The sequence below is a fragment of the Peromyscus leucopus genome, chromosome 4 (genome assembly GCF_004664715.2).
Source record: "Peromyscus leucopus breed LL Stock chromosome 4, UCI_PerLeu_2.1, whole genome shotgun sequence".
NCBI lineage: Eukaryota > Metazoa > Chordata > Mammalia > Rodentia > Cricetidae > Peromyscus > Peromyscus leucopus.
The window spans coordinates 43,095,536-43,122,858 of NC_051066.1; the positions used below are offsets into that span (position 1 = coordinate 43,095,536).

The 27,323-nt window shown below is 39.9% G+C and overlaps 1 protein-coding gene across 3 annotated transcripts in view; it reads right to left on the reverse strand.

Moving 5' to 3' along the window:
• Ttc21b (tetratricopeptide repeat domain 21B) overlaps positions 1–27,323 on the reverse strand; it is a 77,559-nt gene that overhangs the window by 43,887 nt on the left and 6,349 nt on the right. For all 3 annotated transcript variants that reach the window (XM_028877201.2, XM_028877924.2, XM_028878614.1), the window contains 10 exons: positions 23,315–23,481; positions 21,347–21,469; positions 16,562–16,719; positions 13,656–13,740; positions 10,654–10,752; positions 8,771–8,963; positions 8,285–8,382; positions 7,758–7,958; positions 4,206–4,335; positions 571–728 (listed from right to left, as the gene is read on the reverse strand). In XM_028877201.2, coding sequence (XP_028733034.1) covers positions 571–728; positions 4,206–4,335; positions 7,758–7,958; positions 8,285–8,382; positions 8,771–8,963; positions 10,654–10,752; positions 13,656–13,740; positions 16,562–16,719; positions 21,347–21,469; positions 23,315–23,481 — 1,412 coding nt within the window. The remainder of the gene's footprint in view (positions 1–570; positions 729–4,205; positions 4,336–7,757; positions 7,959–8,284; positions 8,383–8,770; positions 8,964–10,653; positions 10,753–13,655; positions 13,741–16,561; positions 16,720–21,346; positions 21,470–23,314; positions 23,482–27,323) is intronic.

The following is a 27,323-nucleotide window of genomic DNA, read 5'->3' on the forward strand; positions in this document are numbered from 1 at the left end:
TCCATTGAAGTATTTGCACAATTCTGCATGGTTTAAAATTATTGTATATATACTTAATTGCTGTATTTAATTCCCATCATAACAAAAACTATTCTACAAATTACATAGAAAAGAAAACTGAGGCTTAGAGATAAGTACAAAGACTAGAAATTGATCCCCGAACATTCATTACCAAATTCATACAAATTTATTTTATTGATTTGGTGTGTGTGTATGTGTGTGTGTGTATGTGTGCGCTCGTGTGTATGCATGCTGTGATATTGTCTTTCCATATTGTCCAGGCTGGCCTGGAGCTCCTGGTCTCCAGCCTCCTAATAGCTAGGATTACTGGTACCCACTACCTAGGTAGTCTGATATTGTGGTAGTCATGTTGTGGTAATTCATATGGTTTTTCATCTATATCAAAGACATCTGGACGTTTTCTCCTATTTCTTGTAATTTCAAAATTCTATTAAAATATTTATTGGCAATGTATTTTAGATTCACATGTAAAATAATTGAACATGTATACATCCATGAAAAGTTCAAGGAACATGCTATGTCTTAACCATTTTAATCTGGAATACTTACATTAAAATTATAGCTCAGACAAAGTTCCAGAGACTGAGAACATAGTTTGACTTTCTCTTGAGACAAGTACACCTGTGCCATCAAGAGGTGGGCCTCTGCGTAGGAGGGGCTATGCTCCAGACAGTGTTGCAGGTTGTTGTATGCCGCTTCGATGTCACCTAATGGCGGAAGCAATGCCCGTGAGGCGTCAGAGTTCAGAGGGAGAGTCCCAAGATGGGACCTAGATCACAAGCAGTTATGGTTCTAGTGTTTAGAGGTAGAGCTCTAAGATGGGACCTAGATCACAAGCAGTTATGGTTCCAGTGTTTAACTGCTCTGTCATGAAGCCACGCCTCCATTGCTACCTGTCCTAGCTAGCTTCCTTCTAGCCACCTGAAGAACAGACCTATGTATCAGGACAACAGTTGGTCACTGCAAATCAGGGGAGATGGAAAGGATGACAGCCGGTGTCCATTATTACTGGCAGGACTAAGCATCTATCTTCATTTCCCTCCTAAAATGTTTTGTTTATAATTACATTAAAAGGGCTTGAGACTGTTGTCATTTCAATGAGGATTGTCTCTCATAGGCTTGAGCATTTGAACGCTTGGTGGCCAGTTGGTGCAGTTTGGGGAGGTCTAGAAATGATGGCTTTGCTGGAGGAAATGAATCACTGGGGAGTGGGTACTGAGGATTTTTAACCTCACTCCACTTGGCGTTCACTTTCCGTGCTTCATGTCTGCATTTGAAGGTTGATCTCTCAGCTTCCTGCTCCAGCCCCATGCCTGTACCTGCTGCCATGCTTCCCCGCCATGATGGATTCTTAACTTTCTGGAACCATGAGGCCACATAAAGGGTTTCTTCTATAAACTGCCTTACTCTTATCATAGCAACAGAAAGTGACAGGACAAAGACATTTATAAACTAGAACTCTTTGGTATCATTTACACTAACAAAGAGGACATATTCTACAACTGGGCTACATGACTGTGTGGTATCAAAGACTATTGGGGTCCAGACCCTCTATAGTTTTTTCCCAGAGTTCCAGAAGAGACACTACCAGTAGCAGATTAATTAATCTAAGGGATTTCCTGAATATATCTGCATACATGAAACTCTTTAGCTCATTTATGCTTCTGAGTCAGTTCTCTCTCTACATTGCTTCTTTTCTGCTCTCACACTTAGCTCCTTTCTTGCATGATTCTCTTTACATTTTTCTGCTCTTAGTTCTTTTCCATCTAGTTATTCCCCATTTAGTTCTTTCCAACATAGTTCCCCCATCTAGTTCTCTCAAGTCTCTGAGGTTTAGTTATATACCCATGCAATCAGCAATGCTCTGGCCAAAGCAAGGTCACACAGCTTGAATTCTTACAGGGTCAAAAGGAAGGGTGAGCAGTAATTCTCAGCTATCATTAGCAACCCAAAAGGGAAATGATTAATGGGAAATAGAATCAACTGAGGGCTAAATTCGGTTAATAGATCCGAGAAATGGTATTTATGTGCTCAAACTATATTCTTAGAAGTGGTTAGTTAAAATATTAAGAGTCTAAGTCACTAAGTCATGAGTGAAAATAAAACTGCCTTTTTTCCCCCTTTGGAGCCCTATCCATCTCAGCCTCATCTTGGCTGTGCTGTTTTCTGGCAGGGCGCGGGGGTGGGGGGGGATGAAGGGGGGTGTAGCTAGCAGCCCGTGTCACAGCTTGCTGTACCTGGTAGGTAAAAGCCCTTTTGTTCTGAGTTAATTGTTAAAGGGGAAGTCTAGAGATACCACTTGGGCTATGGGAGAAAAGAGGGTTTAAGCTTAATTTGTACAAGAAACAAGGCTTGTTCCTAACAAGGCAGTTGTCTCCCTATGGATATTTACCTTAATTCAGGAGACTAGTAGGTGGTTTGGATGCTTATCTTATCTGCAGTCTGTCCTTAGATGATTGAGAGGTATCTCAGACAAAATGCTTTTGTCTGGAGATGGCCCTGGCCCTGGATACTTGCTAACGGAGATATCTGATTTTAATGCTAAAAAGGGGAGACAAAGGCCTAGAAAAAAAAAAAATCTTGCCTGTGTGACTGTTGTCAACACAGTTGGGGGAAGTTATCCAAATACTTTAATTGTATAGGGAAAAACTGTGCCCAATGAATGATCAGTCACACTGTTGGAAGTTCTTACAATCAAATGGGAAAGCTATAACAGCACACGAGAAATTCATAGCAGGAAACGGCTCATATTCAAAAGCCAGTATCACCAAGATGCCTTAAGTCTTGGCTTTGTCCTCTGGAAAGTCCTTGGCTTCTTCTAGGTGTAGCTTTGTCATAGTCAGCTGAATTCCTACTTGATTCCTACTTCATATTTCTGTATCCCACAGCAGTATGTAAAATAGGAAAAGGGCCAAGGATACACTTCTGAAATTCTAAAGCATGAGATAAAGATTAAAATTCCTTTAAACACAAACTGAAATATCAAATATTTTAGAAAACATATGCTCTGTATCTGGAAGTCTTAAAAATCCACTTAATTAATCTTAAAACATTGGTTAAGATTAAAGTAATACCAATGGTAAAGCTGATCCTTAGCTGGAAGATGGAGATGAGGCTCTACCTGACATCATCAGCATCGACTCTAGGTGCTACAACTTCTTTGGGATGAAGTCCATCCAGACTCACATGGGCATTCCCAAAAACTGGCTTTAAGTAGATATAACAGGGCATACTTGCCACACTACCTTTCAAGAATTAGGGGGTGAAAAGTCCTAAATTATTTTGTTTAAATATACCTCACCTTTACCTGCTATCTATAGAAACAATAGGGGTAAGTTCAGTTTACTAGTTCACAAGAACTCAGACTACAGCACCTCCCACAGTACCCATTGTCCCCTCAGAGACAGAGAATTAATGGAAAAATTATTGACAGAGATAGCACAATAACTTAGTAAACATGTTGTCCAACCAACCATCAGCGAAACCAGTAAATCTGGGATCTTTATTATTCTAATGCCTAATACCTAGAACAATGAAGGCAAAAGGGGATGAGAATGCTAAGCATAATAAATTTAAGTGTGTCAGTGATGCCAGACTCAAAATGGAGTGGTTACATCAACTTGTAGTTCCCAACCCCCAGTATCCTGTAATGATAATAGAGGTGAGTGGTTAAGTAAGGCCGTGTGTAGTGTATAGTGCTGATGATGAACTACTACTCTTTCTCCTGGGTCCTTAGACATGGGTTAGCTCTTAACAGCTATGACTGCCAGCCATTCTAAGAAACTGAAGCTTCATACATAAGTCTCTGTTCAATAAGTTTTCAATATGCCCTTGATCCACTAAAGCATATACATCCTACATGTTTCTATTTACTCCCCCAATACATTTTAAATGTTAGGTCAGCTTCTCTTACTTGTCATTAGGTTTGCAAATGTTTAAGAAGAAGAAAGATTAATAATAATAAATTGGGGTCACTTTCATGACCATGGGGATGAAATTATCTAAGATAGTGGGTTTTACATTTTTGTTTCAGTTACAGATAAAACACATGCATCCACAGACACAATATGTACACTGTACATGACTGTTCTCCCTGGAGTGGAGTACAGGACCTGTTTACATCTGTCATTGCCAACACCACGATCAAACTCCTCAGTTACTTTAAGTGCTAAAGTATAGATCACCTGACAAATACTTCACTTTGGCCATTAAGAAGACAGCGTGCGGAAGACCTGGGACACTTCTGATAATCGTCTCTAGGACTGAAGAACAACGTCTGAGAACTGGAGAAAGAGGCTGCCCAGGACCTGCAGGCTAAACAAAGAAATCAGAGCACTTTCCTAACTTCATAACAGTATTTAGCCAGGATTAAACATACAGTAATTTGAGTGTGTCTAGAAGAAACTGGTATTTTTTAATAAAATTTCTCATTTTTTTCATACTACCTTTGCTGTGTAATTGGACAAATACTAAATTATCTTCCTAGTTCATCTATGAATAGACTATACAAATAATGGGTTTTGTACTGTTAGAAATTAGAAAATGCTATGTAATTAATATTTTGATAACACATGAAAGCAGTTATCATTCAAAATTTATCAAAGAAACATGTTAAAAGAAAAGACAACTGAGAGGTATTTCTCGGTTAAACACTCTGCACTGCTTCACTGGTGCTGCTTTCTTGACCTGAAGGATGGTCTTCTCCATCCTCTTCCCCTGATGTATGTACAGTCTGCTGTATCCTTCAGGCCAATAACTGTGTTCATTTACAGAAGATCCCTCTGAATATGGGCCACATAACTAACAATAATGTGCCACATTTCTTGCTCTATGCTGAGGCACAGACCATGTTCTCAAAAAGATGCTTAGTAAGACTATTACCTAACCTCCTCACATCTCCACAGCATACATTCTATGGCACTCTTCCACCTTGTGTTGCTTCTTTTATGGGACCAGGAGTCTTTATGTATCTTCAAGTTCAGAATGTTATACTTCTTTGAATGAAATGAAGTCAATTCTTTAAAACTGTTGTGATGGTTAATATGGACTGTTCTGCTCTAAATGTGAGTGAGTCCATTCTATGAACTGGAGTCCTGGGTTAAATACAAAGGCAAAAGGAGCTGAGCAGCAGCATTCATCTCTCTCTGCATCTGACTGGATGGGATGGAAACAGCCACTTCCCATTCCTGTTGCCATATCTTCTCCATCATGTTGGACTGTACCCACAAACCATGAGCCAAAGTAAACCCACGCCCCCAGCCTCCTTTCCTTCCTTCTTTTCTTCCCTCCCTACTACCTTCTTTTCTCCTTCCTTCTTTCCCTACCTTTGTCCTTCTTTTGCTAAGTTGCCTTTATTAGGTATTTTGTTATAGCGACAATACATTTCACTAATACAAATTTTTTCTCACCAGAAAAATAGTTAAAGGAAAAATGATACTAAGTATCTAATAGTCACCTTGCCACCAGGGGGTGGTGGTGCATGCCTTTAATCCCAACACTTAGGAGGCAGAGGCAGGTAGATCTCTGTGAGTTCGAGGCCAGCCTGGTCTACAGAGCAAGTTTCAGAACAGACAGCACTACAAAAAGAAACCCTATCTTGAAAAAAAAAAAGTCACCTTGCCACCTGCTCAGAAATCTTGAGAACAACTCTCATTTTTTTCTTCTATTTTATGTTGTTTGTTATATTTTGAGACTGGACCTCACTATGCAGCCCAGGCTGGCCTCAAACTCTCAATCCTCTCACCTCTGCTATTTCAGAGCTAGAATTATAGGTGTGGGCCATCATTTTTACTAGGGTTCCCCTATACAATCAAGTATTAAAAACAGAAGTCTAGAGACAATCACTGAGATTATACTTGTTAGGTTAAAAATGAAAGGAAAACTGTATGGGAAAGAGGCTCGTGAATGAGGAATAAATCTGAGGCCAGTGCTGCCTTTCTGGAATGTCCCCATGAAAACCCACCATGTTATAACATGCAGATAAAAATTGCATTATGAGAAAAAGAGGAGGTATAGTTGGATTAGAGATCTAGCTACCAAGGGATGTATTATTTTGTGATCTACCTATGGTTTGGTTAATTCTTAGCATCGTTATCAAAGAAATCCTTTGGAGTACCCAAGGACAGACGCCCTGCTGGCCCTTGCCTCTCCTGTGATGTTCTCGTCTGTGATGTTCTCCCCTCCTACCCACAGACCAGTCACGCTCATCCCCTTGTGTCCCTGTGGGTGTCTTCATCAACTGTTCCCTTTGCTGAAACAAGCTGTCTCCACGGGTCATCTTCAGTTCTTCTTTTCGTAAGGCCTGCTCTGACCCTTTCACATAAATTCCTCTACCCTGTACTATTATCCTTAAAGCATTCCCTACTATACTATCCAGTCTTCTTGTGGTCTATGCTTCACCCTTTAAAATATATCCTTTGGGGAAAGAGTTATTTTTCCGCAAGGACATTCCCTCAGCTCCATGCACTGTGCTGGATGTGCTATAAAACCTCTGCAGAAAGAAGCCTAGAATGAATATTAAATAAGCATTCAACTTTCTAAGCAACTTGGATGGATGCTGCCATGGGAGACTGACCTCAACCAGCCTGAGTTAATCGTCAAGTATGATTCTGCGAGAGGGTAGTTTTAAGACATTATAAAGGCCTAGAAAATTACATGATAAAAAATCTGCAGAGCTCCCCAAGGAAAGGCTATTTTTCTTATTTTCATTGTTCATATACCATGTAAGGCTGTAAATCAGGGAGAAGCTAATACCTCTGGTTTTAGGAATGTGTATTGGATAGACCTATCTGGAAAACCTGTGCTGAAATATGAACTGTGCACAAGGAAATTAGGTTATGTGTGCTTAGTGCCAATACCAAGGGGCACTGCCTAATGAATACATGTCACTTTGAAAGGATTTCTGGGTAGGCTACACAAGGTTCTAGTGCTACTACTCAAAAATGCTAATGCTTACAAAAGACCATCATTATTTCCAAGCTAAATCAAGCAGATGGTGGCTGACAATAAGGCTCCATATAAAATAGATGGCAAGAACTAAAAGGAATATGATAACTGGAGTGTGAACCTGAGAATACAGAATGTCAAGAAAGAAGTGAAGAGTCCTACTCTCGAACTCAAAGGTATGAGTAATGGATTGTGGAATTTGTAAACTGTTAACACGGTAGGTATATACAATATAAAAAGGTAGTGGACTCACATGCAGTCATATGGAACAAGAACAGGGGCATCCCACACAAGAAGGATCTAATCCAAATCTGAACATCTCCTTTATGAAGGAGAACTGATTATTCTTTGGACTAAATAAATAGATGCTCTCTGTGCTACTCCAAGGAACAGGAAGAATAGAAAATCTTCCACTTTTAGCATATAGCAGAGTTTGATTTCATACAGGAAATGGTTTAATTGGTTTTATTAAAAAGAACTCCAGTTCTGAGTTTGCCCAAGGTGAGATGGCACTTGATGTTATCAATCAGATCCAAATATGTAACGTGCATGAGAATTAGGCACCTTTAATACTTTTAACCTGAGAGTTTTAGGATTTAAAAAAATTTTTAAATAAGTTTTTACAAATCAATATTTTCATAATTTGGTAGTAATATTGCTATAAAGATGGATTTAAAATAATTTCAATAAAAAGAATTAAGAATGCTAATTACAGGTACACATATAGTCAAACACGTTAAAAGAAACTTACTAGCATCTCAGTGTAGGAGATAAGGAGCAGAACTACTTACCTGAATTGGACAAAAATTCAGATATTCAGTAACAACTTCTAGTAAGAAGTCAGGATTGAGCTTTTCAAAATACTGTATTCCAAGAGGTAAATCTTCTAAGTGTGAAAAGTGAGTATTCACAGCATCATTTAACAGATTTATAACTTCTTCCTGTCGACTATTTTTTTTTGTAGCAAGAACTGCATGCAAATACATTAATTCCTGAAAAATAAGTAGATTTCATAGGTTATTCCATTTGGCTATAAAGCTGTTTATTTCTGTTTAAATTTCAAATGCATATAAAGTATTATTTATAAGAAATTACTCAAACCTTTCATAGGAAATCATTCAAACCTAAGTATTAGCTGAATGGAATTTTAGGCTCATTGAGAAAAACATTTAAAGACGACTTGCACAGAGGTAAACTAACAAATGCAATTACACACTAAAGGTAGAGCTCATTCACCATTCAGAGCTAAGGATGAACCGTTATTTAGTTTCATGTTTATAATAGCAGCTGTGGTCTGCCATCTGATAAAATGTCATACCGCAGATTTGCCCATTGACTGCTGGAATTCACTGAAGAACTCTAGCTGCTGGTCTGCATCTTGCAATTGCCCTTCTATTAACTGACATCGGATGAGTCCTGAAATAAAAAATAATCAAGGTCTATTCCAACCAACTAAACTAGGTTAAGAAAACATTTTCTTCCTTCACAACAATCCCGTTTTAGACTGAAAAAACTAAAATAAGAACACAGCAGGGGTGGAGGTGGGGAAGAAAGTCAGTAGCCAGGGACTATGTAAAATCTTTCACTGAACAATTCATAACTTGATAGAAGCAACCAAATAAAATCATTCTTTCAAGATAGCATTTGCGAAGTCAACTGTTATTTTTAAAGATACATGACTTTTCCTCACATATATAGCAGAAACAGTTTAATTAAAAGAATATATATATATATATCTGCTTCAGTGGGCTGGTTCTCAAAGCAGGTTTCCCCTGGAGGAAGTTATCACTGCATCACCGCATACCAGTGACTGCAGAAATGTTGCTCTCATTCAGTGTCATGGCCGTCCTGTACCACTTCCAGGCCTCCTTAACTTTGCCCTGGAGAATCATTTGGTAGCCGAGCTCTGTAGCAATTTCTGCTTGCTGGGGGGTTAAACTAAATGCTTTCTCTAGGAAACTTTGAACTTTTTGAAGAATGAGTTGATTACGTCCACACTGAAAAGAAAAGAACAAGGAAAAAACAAATGTAGACAAGAAGTCCAGCTGTATTTCAAATAGAAGACCTATTTTTCTCTATACTCATTTGTAGCTTGAAGTGCACAGGATGAAGGAAAGAGAATAAAGAGTATCTAAGAAGGAAAAGGCCTTCCTACCATCTGGATACTGTATCAACAAGAGTGCATGGCCCGTCACAAGGTGTATATTTTAATAAATACTGTTTGACAACATCACCTTCTTATATGATCTTGCTGTATGAAAACAATGATTTTCATGATTCTTTTACAAATTAGATAGAAAAGTCTTTATATTAAGGTTTTTAAATCTATGTGCACAATTAAGTAAAAAACAAAAAACCTTTCCCCTTGAAGACAACCTTTAGCAATAGGGAAAATATTTTAAAAGGGCATGGCTTACATCTTTTTAGAAAAAAAAAACTTCACTGAAATATTTTTATGTCAATGCTATTAAATAACTATTGAACATACCAACTTTCAAGAATAAAATACTTCTCTGGATGTTTCAATAAACTTAATTCTATAAGCATTCTAAAAAACAATGGAAATGTGTATGGTATTAACACAAATAAAAAAGGAACATATCTTATTCATACTTTTAGATTTTTTTCTTTAAGTTTCATACATCCTACATGTTTTAAAATATGATAGTTTCTACAGTTTAGCAATTAATATCCTTAACTTTTCCTTTCAAGTTAGTTTGGTAATTCTTTATGTTTACTTTCTCCCATATATTTTTGCTACTTCACTGAACTGTTCAAAGCTCTAATTCCTTTCAGTGGCTTTGCAATTCTGCTCTATTTCCATGCCTATCACCTCGCCTTTACAGAATGCTCCTAATAGAAACATGCCTTTACTACAACAACAACAAAACCAAGACACTGGCCTTTTCCTCCACTGAAAAACTCATAATTCACTTTAATAGATTTCCCCCAAAGGTTTTATTATTATTATTTTTTGTTTGTTTGTTTGTTTGTTTTTCGAGACAGGGTTTCTCTGTGTAGCTTTGCGCCTTTCCTGGAACTCACTTGGTAGCCCAGGCTAGCCTTGAACTCACAGAGATCTGCCTGGCTCTGCCTCCCGAGTGCTGGGTCCCCCAAAGGTTTTATAATAGAAAACAAAAGCAGAGTGTGGAGGGCTACCTACCACCCCCACATTTCCCTAGAGTGCTCTTGAGGAAATATTAATTAAAAGGATAGAGGGGAAAGAGACAGATAGAAAATACAAGATAGCCTCTAGATGGCCTGAATCCTAATCCATTGGACCATGACTGTCCTTGCCCTAGGGTATTTATAGAAAGGCCAAGGGGTGGAGCAAAAGACCTCCCCCCAGTACAGCTAAGTGCAGACCATCTCAGATACCTGCACTCAGGCCCATAGTCCAATAATTTTGTCCATGCAAACCTGTTGGGTAAAGTCACTAGGAAACCTAAAAATGGGCAACAGCACAAAGCACGCCAATCCCAAACACTGCTTGGCTTCCTCTGTCTGGAAGGCACTCTCTGTCTCCAAGAGTCCCCTGAAGTCTTGAAAGTAGTAGTTACAGTCTCCTGAGTCTGGATAATACACTTAGATCATACTGATTTCACCCTAAGCCATATGTTCCTCTGCTTCATCACTGACGGACTGCAAACTCTTAAAGACAGAGGTCTGGCATGCAGGCAGTCTTACGGTTCTGCTGAAGGCCATTGTAATCTTATAAAAAAGTTGAGCATTCTGTGGTTCCACGATATCCAATGCATTTCCTAAATTTTCCAGCTTGGCAGCAGCCTAAAACAAAACAAACAATATTAATCTTAAAATAAACTAAGAAAAAAAAGAATCTAATACATAAATAAATACTCTTATATACTGATTTTTTTACTGATATATTTTAATGGTTTACTTTTATTTTATGTGTATATGTGAGTCCCTGCATGTATGTATACATACCATGTAAGTGCCTAATGCCTGTGGAAGCTAGAAGAGGGTGTTAGATCCCTTGGAACTGGAGTAACAGATAGTTGTGAGCGGCCAGGGGATGCTGGGAACTGAACCCAGTCTTCTGAAAGAGCAAGTACCACTGAGCACAACAATACAAGAGCATCAGTCACCACTGAGCCATCTCTCCAGCCCTTTATTACTGATATTTAAGAGACCTTGGGTTTTTTACAAATTTCTCCTTTTGTGTGTGCTTGTGTGTGTGTGTGTGTGTGTGTGTGTGTGTGTGTGTGTGTGTGTTGTGGTGTATGCATGAGAAAAAGTTTGTGTGTGCATGAATTTTTATGAACATGTGTGTGTATAGAGGCCAGAGGTTGGCTATCTATTGTTCTCTTACTTTTGAGACAGGGTCTCTCACTGAATCTGGAGCTTATCAATTCTGCAAGACCAAATGCTAAATGAGCTGCAGATGTCCTCTAGTGCTCTTCTCTCCAGTGCTAGCAATACAAGCATGCTGATATTTTATGGGTGCTGGAGATCCAAAATCAAATCCTCATGTTTGTGTAGAAAGGACTCTATAAACTGAGTACTTCCCCAGATCCCCTATGGAATCTCATATATTGTAGGATGACTTAAAATCTATTTGAAGCTCCAGTTTTTTTAAAGCTCCAGTAAATACACATAAATATTTCTTGCAAATACCCATCATTGAGTAGAAGCCTCTGGATAGGTAAAGACAGGTTATTCAACAAATGTACAAACTGAGCTCTCTCTACTGAGCTCTCTCTAATAATGAAGCCATACCACAAAGGCTGTTTGAATGATAATATAGTTACAAAAACGTTACATGAACCTTTGAACTACATAGATCGCCTAGTTTATATTTGAAATGGTTTCTACAATAGAAAAACATGAAAGTGGTTAGGATAAGTAATTTCTGGTGTTGTTTCTTTTGGTACCAAGAACCAGCCTTGCACATGCTAGGCAAACATCTCTCCTCCTGAGCTACAGCCCTGATTCCAAGTAATAAACAAAAAGTTGACAGAAGATTTGACCCACTAAGATTCTTCTAGTGTCTATTAAAGTGTTTGTTAAGTAGTCACATCAGCCACATTAAACACACAGACCTCTTGTAACATGATTGCTGCAGACTGGATTTTTGCACTCCTTTACTAGCATCTAGTGAATGTGTACAATACCATCAAAACATTCATGTAGTGGGTAGCCATTCCAGCTTTAATCTGGAAATTCCAACCCCCATTGAGGCTTCGGCAACTGTCATGCCTACAAGGCGGGGCCAAGGGAGGCTCCGAGAGACCCGAGATCTGGATGGGCCAGCGTGCTCTCTCTGTTCCTGGACCCTAGACGGTGGAGGTTGACCGAGCAGAGCTCCAGAGAACATCGCTGGACTTCGATACATCTTCCCCAGACCCCACGACCTACCTTTCCCTTTTTTGTAAGTTACCCACTAAATAAATCTTCCTTTTAACTATGTGGAGTGGCCATAATAATTTCACCAATATCTGGCGCCCAATGTGGGGCAAATTCCAAAGGCCTGGGTGGCTCCCACCCTCAGCCTCCTCCCCGGCTGGTGGGTACCTAAATCCGCCTGCAAAGTTCCATATAACCAGGGAACGCCTACACGGTTCCATTCCCGAAAAAGGGAGCAGCTAGTCCAGTCTCAGTTTTCTAGCTGAGCCCGCCCCTCTCTGGCTCCCCACCATCTGGATTCCTGCCTGCAGCTGCGGTCAGCCAAGGTCACCAGCAGGCCCTGCTTTGGAGCTGTACCATCGCCACCTTCTGGCTAAAAAGTCTTACTACACCCCCTGAACCAAGGAAAGGTAAAGCAGTGTCTTATTTCAAGTAAAAGTACTTGATAATTTTATATTTTAAAATTGACTAACAAATTTTGAGTAATTCTTGTAATATGGCTGACAACATTACCTCACAAGAATTTAAAAACCTTTTTGCCTGTATGATGAATGACATTCTCCTAGAATTATACGACCTTCCTGAGGCATATTTGGCCTTTACCATTTTGGCATTCATCGTAATATTTCACACAGTGTTCAAACACTGGTTTAATAATAAAAACAAAGATGAGTCATTATTGGGACTGATACAGGCTTTAAAAGATAAAAATGAAGGCTTAAAAAAAAAGAATCTCCTTCTGGAATTTGCTTTCAAAGATAACAATGAAGGCTTACAAAAAAAGATTCTCTTTCTGGAATCTGCTTTAAAAGATAACAATAAAGGCTTACAGAAAAAAAATCTTCTAAATCTTCCTTTTAACTACGTGGAGTGGCCATAATAATTTCACCAATACATTCATACCTTATCTTAATGATTTCATCCTGCACTCATCTAACTCATGCAAACTCAACTAAGCTGCAAACATATTATGAAATCTACTTTGTATATGTATATTCATATCTGGATCACAGACAATGCAATGTACCAGAATTTTACATAAAAATACATATACTCTATTATCAACCTAAAATCATTTTTGAGAGAAATTTCCCTACATGTGTGCTTTACTAGTTGGTACAAGATGGTAAAGTCTTTGTAATGCTGTGTTTCTGGCAACTAATTAAAAATTATAAGACAAATATTTTGAGATAGAACTTCAAGCTTCCAATGAATACACACACACACACACACACACACACACACACACACACACACGCATTTATCAGGGTGTGTGATGAAATCATCGTGACAGGCGACTTCAATCACGCACTACAATTTACCTTCTCTGTGTCCCCCTCCCTACATAGGTAATAGAGAGCCAGCATTCTCAGAGCCTCCACATTGTGAGTGTCCTGAAGCAGCAACCTGCAGGAAAACAGGTCAGTTAATATTAAAATAACTGGAGTTGGTTTTTTTTTAGGGATTAAATGTTTAGTGGCTTGACTCTTCTACTACTCAAATAAGTAGTTTTAATGATTATTTTTAGGCTGAGAAGTTATCTGGAAGTTAATTTTTGATGTTATAAAATATGAATAGAGGTTGTGCCTGATTCTAATACTGTGGTAATGCTACATAAAATATTAGTTAACTATACACAACAGTGTATAGAAAGTTGAGTTCAGGTCAGTGGTTAAGAGCACTTGCTGCTCTTGCAGAGACCTGGGTTCAGGTCTAAGTTCCCAGCAGCCCCAGGGGATCTGACACTTTTATCTGGTCTCCGTGGAAAGCACATGCATATGGAGCACTCACATACAAGCAGGCAAAACCTTCATACACATAAAGTAAAAGTAAGTAAATAAGCAAAAATTTTAAGATGTTGAATTTAACTCAAGCAGGTTTTTATTAAAGGGATTCTAAGAATGCCAGAAAGAGTGGAATATTTAGATATGTGTGTACATTATCCATAAATTTAAAATAGATTCCTTTGTGATAAAACACACCTTAGAAAATATTATGAAGACATTTATTAATCATGAGAAAAAAACTAAAGGCATAATTATAGTAAAAACTGTTCTATGCTATAAGAATTCTTAGGAAAGTTTACTAAAAGGAATTATAAAGTAACTGTTCAGATGGGCTCACCTACAAGCCCTTGCATGCGTGTATTAAACAATGAATTTCTGACTCACTTTTTCTCCTTCTGAATATGTCTTCTGCTACACTACTGTACAGTTCCTCCCTGCAGAAGTCGGTGTGCTCTATGGCACTATGACTACAGACTCGGGTCTTTGCACTGACCAATGGGATGACAGCAGGAGAGCGAGCCAGCCCAGCCTACTCTGCACGGGCAGTCTGGATTTTGTCTCTGCTCTTGGGTCTTTGCTATCACCAGGAGAAATGTATCATCTGTGCTGTTATGGCTGGTTACTGAGGTCTGGAACTTGATGCAGAGTCCCAGCAATGAAATCCCTCCCGACATCAGCCGATGCAGATCACTGATACCCAAACAAGAAACCAACGTAGACTGTTTTACTCCTTGAGATGTGCAGTAGCTTATTTTACACCAATTGCTGTCTGGTATGATACTGCTCAGCTTGGGTTAAAGGTTTCCCCCCTAAATAACCTGTATGTAGTGCTTGATAAAACACTTAACAGGTTCGTACCTTAGTTCAGCTGCAAAGTGAGCATGACTACGTCTCAGGTATAAGCCACCTTCCCATCAGCCAGGCCCTCTGAGCACTTTAAACATGCCATCTATAACTGACTTTCACTCACAATGTTCAGACCAAACAGCTTGGGTCATCTTCCCCCAATCTCTTGCTTTCTTAGCTAAAATATATCTAAATCCCAGTTACTTCTCAAAGCACCTTAAGGATAACTGTCCTGATTCCCTCACTGGTATTTCTCTTTCAGATCATGGTAGTGGTGGGAAAATGGTCCCTCTGCTTTTGCCCTCACACCTTTCCCCACACAGCTCTCAAATCGGCAATGATTCTATTAAATGCTGTGTGGTATTTTGTGTTCTGATAAATAAAGCTTGCTTGGAGTCAGAGGGCAGAGCTAGCCACTAGATAACCATAGAGGTCTGGAGGTCAGTACAGACAGGAAACAGGAAGTGATAAAGTGGGGCCAAGACAGGATCTTGCTCCTTTTGGACTGGAGAAACAAGAAAAAGCGGCTGTGGCTGCTCTCCTGCTTCTCTGATCTTTCAGCTTTTATCCTGATACCTGACTTCTGGTTTTTATTGATAAGATTAGATTTATGCTTCATTTGGTGCCTAATGATACTTCTTTATTCAAAACACTCACAACTTTGCACGTCAGAAGAAATATCAAACTCTGGTCCGCAAGATCCTTCATTACTCGGCACCCGCTCCCTCCCCATTACCTTCCCACTGGTTTTGCCTTAACTCCACTCTGTCCCTCAGACAGCTGGAAGGTGCTATGGCCTCAGGACCTCTGCACAGAGCTCTTCCTTGGGTAAGGCTTTCTCTCAGGTACCTGCGTGGCTTGATTCCATGACCTTCTCCAGGTTTTTGCTCAAATGCCATTCTTCAGTGAGGCTTTCCTCCACCACCACCTCCAACTCCTACCCCCAGCATGCCATACTTGACTGTTTTTTCCTCCCTAGCACCTATATTTAATTACTACATAATTATGCTGCTTAGGATATGATTCGTCTCACTTTACTATTAGCGTCCCAATGGCAGAGAGACTTGTTCACTAAAGGAGTGTCCGTCTTAAAATAGGTACTCAGCGATTGATGTGAATAAACAAATTCAGGGGTTGTGCATAAGTATGTGCTCCATGCTAGGTATGTGTTAGCATCTGTACGGGCATGCATATGTGCACAGTGCATGTGGAGGCCCCGGGCACTCTTCACCTTCCATTTTGAGGCAGTGTCTTTTGCTCTGGGGACTCCCTGTCTATTCCTCCCACACATGACGATTATCAGTGGGACAAAACACCCACCCAGACTTCAGATTCATCAGACTTGACAGCAGCACATTAACCACTGAGTCAGCTCTCCAGCCCCAATTCCATCTTTAAAAGCAACACTATTTGAAGTGTTTTTTTTTTTTTTTTCCTCAACTCTAGGCTGCTTGGAATAAAATCACTGTATATTACTTGAAAAGTTAAATTTTATGCTGATTATGAAAGTCTTGTAATAGTCAGAACAAAACCAGATTTTCCCCCCTCATGTATAACCAGATCCAAAGAGGCTGTGATAGTGTCTTCCACGTAACCTTTGTGCTGTCTCCACCGTCTGGTCCCAATCCTGTAAGGCCAGCTGTAATTTCATTTTCTTCTCAAAGGCAGGGAGGAAGCTGGGAAAGTTCACAATTATCTGGCTCACGGTCTCCAGGGCTCCCGAGTAATTCTGGCGCATTTCAAGGCACAGTACCTAATGGGGTGAGAAAACTGACATTGAAACTATGGCCTTGTACATCAGACCTTCTCAAGCCAGCCTGGGCTACAGAGCAAGTTCCAGAGTAGTCTGGGCTATGGCAGAATACCACTGCTATTTTTTTTTTTCCTGAGTTTTTATCAAAATCACATCTTAAAATATCATAGAAATTAACATATTACCTCAGCAATTTTGCTCTAAAATAGACTCTTAATATACTACTTAACCTGATAACAGGATAAAAATTAAAATAATATGCAGAAGTCCTTAGGAAGCTGAGGCAGGAAGATGGCCAACATTTAAGTAAGGTCAGTCTATCTTCTACATGCTGAGGACAGGCTAGCCTGGGATGTGGTACAGAATAAGGCCCTGCCTCAAAATTCAAACAAGTAAAAGTTCATTTAGAAACATAAAGAATATTGCCACTCAGAATAAGAAAATTACCTTTATAGAATTAGGAGATTTTTAAATAGCATATAAAACTAAAGAGAGTTTACAGATTTTACCCTGTATTTGAAAATGCTACTTTTAGGGTAGAGAATAAGCAAAATAAGGTTCCAACAACACTTCAATTCTAGGAATTCTCTTAAGGAAGAACTGAAAGACAGCATAAAGGGGCAAACCCATGATGGTTACTGCCAATGGTTAGTGTATAGGAGAAAAGAAAAAATTACCCACATGTCCATAAGTGAGTCACTAAAGAAGAGGTCACTGACTTAACAGAAGTTTAGGTGGACTTGGAAGGACTGCAGAAGTGTGCAACTTCCATTCACTGTGACAAAGAACACGTCCTCTATGACAGCTGGCTTGTTTAACAGTGATGGTTATTCTCTTACTCAAATGTCACTATGCTGCCTGGAAACATCTTTACAGTGTCTGTGTAGTAGATGCATTGTTTCTCCCAGAGGAGAATAACCTATAAGTGTAATTAGTGTACTGAAAATGCATGGAGAGGCTGCAAGATGACTCACAGAGTGAGGCATCTGCCACCTCCCCTGGTGACGGCAGGGAGTTCAATGTCCAGAACCCACATGGTCACATGGTAGGAGAAGACTGACTCCTGCAAGTTGTTCTAGGCATGCACAAGCACAAACTCACACTAAATAAATAATGTACGTTCACAAACCATACTTTTCCCTTTTAATTTTTTTCTTCTAGATTATTAACATTTGTCTCAACAGTTAATATAAAAGTGCAATATGTATTTATATGTACATAATTCCATATAGTTATAGGAAAGTATAGTTATCCAGAAATCTATTATATCAAAATAAAATATTTAAACTTCCAAATAATTGACAATAATAGACGATTAGAATAGATTTTAGTACACATTTTCTCTTGGAATCTACCTACATAGCTAATACTGAAAATAAGAAAGCCCTGCCACAAAGAGCTGATGTGTTAACATCTGTACTCTTCCTCAGACCAGCCCCTCCCACAGGAACACGAAGCAGCATCTTCAGCCACTCCTATTTGGAATATTAATGAGTCCCTTCTGCTGAATTAATTGAAAAGTACGTATATAATTACAATGGATCTTCTGGAGCTTCAATTTTTTTTGTCTCTTCCAAAATCGACATTGAAGCCTAACTCCCCAAGCAACAGTGCTGGGAGGTGAGGCCTCACCAGAGGTCATCATGAAACAGGGGCCATGAGTCCACTCTTCTGGTCTTCTGCCTTGTAGGGGACAACTTCTCCATTAGGAGACTGTTTGCTGTAGGGCGCAGGGCTCTTACCAGATACCATACTTGCTAGTGCCGTGATTTCAGACTTCTTGCATTAGCATTGTAGAAATGAGTTTCTGTTCCTTTTAAAGCACCTAGTCTCAGGCTTCTTTGTTTTAGTCTCCTTTCATTTTGAGGGGTTCTAAAACAGTTTTTCTATGCAGCCTAGACTGATCTTGAACTCTGAGTTCAAGGACTGACGACAGTCCTCTGAGTTACAGGATTGCAGATGCAAGTCAATGTGCCTATTACGTTTCAGGCGTTTTTGTTGAAACAACACAAGACAGACTAGAGCACAGTAATTCAGAGAAATCATTTAAACCAATCATAAGTATCACATCACAGTAAAGGTAAACCCCTTTAAAGTCCTTCATATTAACGCCTCAACTAGCCTAACCCTGGAGGATAACAAACTCACTTTCCTTTAAAGAATAGAGAACAGCAAGATCATTAAAAACAAAACAAAACAAAACAAAACAAAAAACAAACAACAACTTTAAAAACTTGCCAACCCAATTCCTTTAACAGCACAATGAGGAAGATGCTGACTCTAATCACCCTGAATACTTGTGTGGGTTGATTAAAACGTGAACAAACTCATCCACAGAAGCTGGCCAAGAGACCATGGGGATACTAACAAGAGGTAAACACTAGTCCTCCCTTCTTTTTCTTCTTTACCATAAATAATAAAGACTTCTGAACATCCATTATTTAGACAGTCTCACTACATAACCTAGGCTGGTTTTGATCCTTCAGCCTCTGCTTTGCAATTGCTCAGATCACCAGAGTGTATATCACCATGCCCAGTTTAAATGTATTGACTTATTTATTCTCAACTAAAAACACCTGAAGGACACTGAGGACTTACCACTATCTCAGTGGTAGAGCACTTGTTTAGCCCTGGGATTATAAGAGGCCCCCAGCACTGTTAAAATAATAGTATTTTTAAGATGTATTTTGAACTGTGTATATGTGAATGTCTTAGTGTGAGTGTGTACACATGAACAGTGCTGCCTCTGGAGGCCAGAAAAGTGCACTCGATCCCTTGGAATGGAAGTCTTGGGGAGTCTCCTGACATGGGTGCTGGGAACAGAACTCAGAGCCTCTGCAAGAGGTCTTAAGCACTAAGCCATCTTTCCAGCCCCTAAAATGGCAATGAAAACAATTAATTTTATTTACTGTGGAGTTTGAGTGCAGGTACGCGTGGACCACAGCATATGTGTGGAAGTCAGATCAGAGGACAAATTTAAGAGTCAATTCTTTCCTTCTGTATGGTTAAGGCATGGTCTCTCATATTGTCTCTCCCCACCCTTGTACACCAGGGGAGCTACCTACAAGCTTCTGAGTGATCCTCCTGGCTCCACCCCACTCCTCCCTTATCTTGCCAGAGAGTGTTGGGATTATAGATCTCAGTCAATGCATCCAAACTTTTTTTTGTGTTTTAGGGGATCAACTTCACACCTTACATTTTCATGGAAAGCATTTTTATCTACTATCTCACCAGTCCCAATAATTTATTTTAATTTTATTTATTTATCCTGTATGTGTATACAAGGACACACAGATGGAGAGCAGAGGACATTCAGGGTCTGCTGGGTCCTCCCTTCCTACGTGTGGGTTTTGGAGATCACACTCAGGTTTTCAGACTTCGTAGCAAGTCCTTTTACCCTGAGCCATCTCACTGCAGCCCATAGGTAAGTTTGAAAGGTGGTCAGAAGTTGTTAGTGGAGACAGATGAAAGGAAGTAACTTTAAAAAAATATCATTCTTATTTCATGTGCATTGGTGTTTTGCCTGCATATATATTTGTGTGAGGTTGTGGGTGCTGGGAATTGAACCTGGGTCCTCTGGAAAAGCAGTATGTGCTCTTAACCACTGAGCCATCTCTTCAGCCCAAAAGGATGTAACTTAAATAGTCCAACCCAGCAGTGATTTTTTTTTTTAAAGATTTGTCAACTGTTTATCCTCAAAATGCAAATCAAGGGCAAAACTGTTCAAGCTTTGCACTAGCTACTTCCCAAATATAAATTCAAATCCAAAGCTAGACCCGTTAGGTCACCTCTCCTCATCACCCTGACCTTGGGTCCATGCCCTCTTTTCTCCTCTAGCCTTTAACTTCTCTCTCATTCTCCTCCAACTGCCTGGGTTTCTCACTACGCCCTGAATGTGCCTTAAGGTTTCTGAATCTGCTATGCCTTATTTTTAATGTTTTCTGCACCATGCTATCAGGGCTGTAGGGCATTGGAATGAGGACTGTGAAAATCTTAAATACTCAAAGCATACACTGACAGTGCATCTATCTCAGACGATCACAGACATGCTTCAGTTGGAATTTCCTTCAGTATCTTTCAGAATAAAAGAACATACAAGTGTTATGTAGCCCTCATTTCTATAATAAGTCTTTGTTCAAAAGTCAAATGTACTGACTACCTCATTTCCCACTGCAAATTTGTGCCTCAGCGCCCATCTCCCACCCCTGCTTTATTTTTGACTGTACTTCCTGCCTACTATCTAGTCCTACCCTAGGTCATTAACTTACCCATTTTACTCACTGTTCATCTCTCTAGTAGAAGAGAAGCCCCACAACACGAGGTGTTTACCTTTTCCATGTCACGCTTCTTCTCTGGTGATGCCTCACACATATTAGATGTAAGGAAACACTGTGCAGGAATGAATTAAAGAACCAACCACAACGGACATAACCATGATTCAGAAATCAGGCCTTTTGGTAGAGAAGTCATTCTCTATTGTGTGTTCCCCAGATAGATGGAAGTCCCTCTAACAGTTGAAGACAGAATCACAGGTATTATCTTTTGTGACCTACTTAGTCTGATTAGATTTCAAGTATTCTAAATTTTAAAACACTTGATTAATTAATTCACTTTGATTCCAACTCACCTTACCCAGCAGAGCAAAAATATCATTTCCATCTTGTAATCCCTCCTCAAAATACCTCAGTGCTTTTTTAGCATAAGGTTCTTTCCCTCTTGTAATATCAAGCCATGCTTTCAAAATTGGTCCCTGGAAAAGAAAGTTACCACTCAAGTCAATATGAATATCAAGAAGTTTGTCAGCAATTGTCTTACTGCCGAAACGAATATTCTTCTCTGAGCTTTTGATGGTAAATGACCACCATGATAATAGCATTATAATAGCTACCAGGTGGCTCATTCTGTGAGAATGTGTTGCCTCTCTTTGCATACAACCCCAATGAGCTAAGGTGAAGAACAGAACCCCAATGAGCTAAGGTGAGGAACCTTACTTCACCCATGATAAAGACCAAGCAAGATAAGTGCACAGCTACCTTCTTCACAAGCTCTGCAACAGTTTAGTTAATTAGAAAACTCCTGGGAAATGGAGAACTGAAATCATGGATATTTCCAGTGGATTGGAAGGTCTGTATGATTGCAAAGAAGATGATTTCTTTTTAAAATCAAATGAGAAATAGGGTATGTTCTCCTTTCTATGCTTTTTAGATTAACTTATAGGCATTCTAGAAAGGTTATACTTGCCTCCTGAAAACATGGGTGAGACTATCAGCCAGCACCCCTTCAACTAAGGAGACATTTTACCATCTGAATGGGTTTCAAAGGCTCTTTCTGGGAGTAACTGCCAAACTCCAGTTCTAGCCCTAAACCTTCAGCTTCCTTCCTTTTAGAGCTCAGCTGCTCTTCTGTGAGGCAGCACTTGAAACATAGCATGTGTGAAGACAAACCTATCACTGCCCTCTACTGTTGGTGACTCCACTCAACACTTTCTCCTCATGGAAACAGAGCTCACTAGATTTGGGGACACTGAGGCACCCCTTGAGCTTATGCCTCATTATCTTTTTCCATTTTGTGTATCAGCTGACAAATGTTGGTGGGTCTTCAACAACATTTTTTATTTGTACTTCCTCTAGTCCCTCAAAACCATCTGCCAGAATATACTTTCTGCAAATTTTAGTTTCTGTCTAAATTAGTTCAGTCTATAAACTATTTTCTTGAGCTGCACTGTAATAATGTAACTTCCATGATTCAAAGCCTTTAAGGATTTCTTAATGTCTATCAAATTATCTACAGATACTTGTACCTAGCAATCATGATCCTTCTATCTCTATGGTTTTCTCTTACCATTTTCACTATGTACCCTATGTTCCCTCAAATGTAAGGCTCTCAAGGTAAGCAGATATGATGTGTCTTCATCTCTACCTAGCATTTCCAACCTGGGGTAACTACTCCCCTTTTCTAGGTTTACTGATGAAATTGGTTGCAGGGCGGCTGGGTGCGGGGGTGGGGGGTGGGGAGGTTGGGGCTTGTTTTCTTGGTTGTAGCTGAAATGCTATTTCCTTTCTAAACATTTTCCCTCAATCACTTACCCTTACAGATGTGAAATGATTGAGGGAAAATGTTTATCAAAGTCAGGCTTGTACAAAATAGGCCGCTGTCTTCCTGCACACTTTAATCACAGCTCTTCTCATCATTTCAAAGGCTTCTCAGGAGGTAGACTAGGCATGTGCTCTATGCTGATTTACCCAAGAAAATGAAGCCTGTACTCTCTTTATGCTTGGATTACTAATGGCATACATCCGGGTGTCTTATAGCAGACATGTTCAACGAGAGGGACGGAAAGAGAGGGAAGCAGAATACAGATCTATTCCAAAGTGACTCGTACAGAAACAAGAAACCCCAGTCCAGCCATATTATTTATGAACATTTCATATACAATAAGCAGCCTTTGAAAGGACCTATTCTGCAGTTAAGAATATGAAAAGAAAGTTATTTATTGAGAACAGAGTGGTTATAATAAAGGAGTAAACAAAGGATACTACTACATAATATCACAATCTTCCTTTAGTACTACTGTTTTAAAAAGAAAAGTGGTCACCTCATTGCTATCATGTGGCATTTTTGACATTCTGTCAATATATTCTCTCGCCTTATCATGGCGACCAATGTGCCATAAAAACAGGCCTGCATGGTACAAGGCTTTGCGTCCAGCTTCCTTACGTTGCTCCTTCATTTTGGTATCTAATTCCAGGATAGCTTCTCTATCTGTGAGGGGGAAATAATATTAAATCGAAATTAAATCCCAGATCGAGTTTTCATGATAGGTCAGATGACTAACCAGGTATAGAATCTAGTTATTCTCTCAAGGGCAGCATCATTAAAAATAAATACACACTATACATGCCATCAAAATAATGCTAGTATTGCTGCTTCATTTAAGAAGAATGAGCAAGCCAAACTATGGGGCACAGCACCTAGGAGGCAGAGACAGGTGGATCTCTGTGAGTTTGAGGCTAGTGTGGTCTACAAAGAGAATTCCAGGATTGCCAAGGTTACACACAGAGAAACCCTGTCTCAAAACAAAAACAAAAACAAAAAACCCAAAAAATGAGCAAAATGAATCTTAATGCCGTATTTAACCCAATACATACAAATTAGAAATACAAAATAGATATAAAGTTAGAGAGTTTGCTCATTTTCTTAAACTAAATCTTTGAAATGGGCTTATTTTATACTTACAGTACATTTAATTGAGGCTAAGTTTTCTTCAGAAAGAATATGTACATGCCATTAAACTTAGAGTTGAAAAGCAGATCCATACACTCAATGTGGGCCATTTTCTTCATTAATCATTGATATGGGAGGGTCAAGCTAACTGTGTCTGGTGCCAGTCCCGGATGCAGACAGAGCAAGCCATGAGGAGAAACTTCCCCCGCCACTCCCCTCCCCCCCCCCCCTTCCCAAGCCACCATGGCCTCTGCATTCATAAATTTCCTAATAACTGGATCAGGTATCAGCTTAAAATTTAAAAAGTATATTAAAATTTGGGCTGGTAAGATGGTCCAGTGTGTCAAAGTGCTTGCAGCGTATGCCTAAGCCTCATATCACAAGTTTGATCCCCAGAACCCATGTAAAAAGCCTAGATGTGATGGCACATGTTTAATCTCAGAACTCCCGCAGCGAGATGGGAGGCAGATTGTGTTGGTTAGTATTATGTCAACTTGACACTAACTAATCTCTTGAGATGTACGATTGTTGTTTGGCGAATAGACTCACAGACAATTTGTGAGGAGAGTGAAAATAGAAAGCCAAACTACAAGAAAATGTCCAAAAAAAAAAAAAAAAAAAAAAAAAAAAAAAAGATTAGCCTGTGGGCCATTTTGTTGATTAATCGTTGATATGGGAGGGCTAAGCTCACTGTGTCTGGTGCCAATCCTGGGTTGGTGGTCCTGGATGTAGTGGCAGCAAGCCAGAAAGGAGCACCCCACCCCCACCTCACCCCCAGACTCCCAGCCACCAAGGCCTCTGCATCTTTTTTTTTCCTTTTTGTTTATTAAGAAATTTTCTACTAACTCTACATACCACCCACAGATCCCATCTCCTCCCTCTTCCCACCCCCAGCCCTCCCTCCCAAGCCACCCCACATCCCCACATCCCCCAAATCAAAGTCTCCCATGGGAAGTCAGCAGGGCCTTTGCATCTTTTCCTACCTCCAGGTTTCTGCTGATTTCCCTAGATAATGGTCTACAGACTGTAAGATGAAATAAACTCTTCTCCCAAAGTTGCATTTGAAAATGTGCTTTATCATAGCAACAAAAACCCAAACTATAACAGAAATTGATACCAGATCCTTAGGTATTACTGTGACAGACCTGACCATGGTGTTTGGAAGTACTGTGCAAGGCCTTTGGAACTTTGAGCTGGAGAAGCCACTGAGTGCTCAGAGCTCCGTGGGCTGTTCTGTGGGAACTTAGAAAATAATGCTGAGAACAGTGAAGATGATGGAGGCCTGATCTGTGAAATTTCAGAGGAAGTTAGAGTCCTTCAAAGACTCTCTCATGGCAGTTTGATGATTTAAATTAAGAATCTGTGGTTCTGATAAACCTTTGCTTTGGACAACCGATGCTGGTTTAGCTGGACGGGAAATTCGTGGTGATTAAGAAGAGACCAGCATCACTGAAGCAAGGTCTTCTGGGGAGTGTTTCCCTGGAGTCAGCACACAGAAAACTGTGGTCCAGAGGAGGTCACAGGTGTACCTTGTGCTGACAGCTGAACTTGGCATTGTGTAACACAGTCTCCCAGGTGATAACGGCTTTGGAGGAATGAAGGGATCATGGAGAGAAGCTGAGGCTTGCCACCATGTGGCAAGGTCAAAGTCCCTGAAGAGAGCCCAGGAGAGGCTATTGGTGAAGGTGCACCTTAGTTGTGAAGAACCCAGCATTTCGGAGATACCAGGGCCATGGGATGACCACCAAGAGCAGCAGTGGGAGTGGATGAAGCTGGGCTGAGCCTGTTAGACAGGTGTAAGTGTTATGACGTCAGAGCCAGAGAAGTGCAAAGCCCTTTGGGACCCAGAAGATCATGAGTCTTGAGGAATCCCAGATACTGGACACTCAAGTTATATACACTGCTGAAGTTTGGTTGTTCCCTCTTGAAGTAAGAAAGTAATTAACTTTTTTTTTTTTTTTTTTTTTAAGTTCACAGGAATGCATAGTTATGAGACCTTGGATATTTATTTTAAAGTAACTTTAGAATTCTGGAGAGGCACTGGAATTTTAGACTTAGGAATTTTACAGACTTAATATTTTAGACACAATGAGTATGTTAAAAAGACTCAACTTTTAAGTGTTTAAATTTTTTAAAGACCAAGGAACTTTTAAAATTTGGAATGTTTTAGCACTGTGATAATATTATCATGTCATCTTCGGGACAAATGGAAAAGGGAAGTTTCTAGATGAATAGTGATGCATTTGTGCTAGATTGACAAGGGACCAATTGTGCTGGCTAGTTTTTTTGTTTTGTTTTGTTTTGTTTTTTTTTTTCCTTTTTTTTTTTTTTTGGAGACAGGGTTTCTCTGAGTAGCTTTGTGCCTTTCCTGGAACTCAATTGGTAGCCCAGGCTGGCCTCGAACTCACAGTGATCCGCCTGCCTCTGCCTCCCAAGTGCTGGGATTAAAGGCGTGCGCCACCACCGCCTGGCGCTGGCTAGTTTTTATGTCAGCCTGATCCTAGCTAAAGTCATTTGGGAAGAAAGAAACAATTGAGAGAATTCCCCCACCAGATTGTTCTGTGGGAAAGCCTGTGGGACATTTTCTTGATTAGTGACTGATGTGGGAGGGTCCAGCCCACAGCGGGTGGTGGCACTCCAAGGCAGGTGCTCATGGATGGCAAAAGAAAGCAGGCTGACCAATCCAGGAACAAGCCAATCGACAGCACTCCTTCATGACCTCTCCATCCTTCATGACCTCTCCATCAATCTGTCCTGAGTTCATGCCCTGATTTCCCTGGGTGCTGAACTACAATCTGTAAGACGAAATAAACCCTTTTCTCTCCAAGTTGGTTTTGGCCATGGTGTTTGGTCACAGCAATAGAAAACTAATCAAGACATGGACAGAGGAAAATCACTTGGAAGCTTGTGGGTCAGCTAACCTGGAGCTCCCAGTGTGGCAGAAACAGTAGAAACCCTGCCTTAAAAGGTGGAGGTGAGAAAAGTTGAACATGCCATGGTAAGTGTAAGCCCCCACACACATGCCCCTTGCCTCAAAAACAGAGAGACACACATACAAGTAATAATAATATTTTTTTTTTAATTTAAGTAAATAAAAATTAAATAAAAAATTCTGCCACATGTTGGGGGATATTTTATCATACTGTGAGCCTGAGTTTGCATTTGTGTTGATTAAATACAATTACCCATGGATCAGGAGGCCGAGTTACCAATGAGTTGACAGAAAGTAATCATGGAGCATCAGAGGGCAAAAGGAGAGACAGGCAAAGTAGCAGGAATGGATTTGGAGTGGTGCAGGTTTTTCTGGTTTGGCAAAGTGGAAGCATGGAGCTTTTGAAGATGCCAGCAAGGAGAGAAGGTTAGCATTTTAGCCTCTCTGA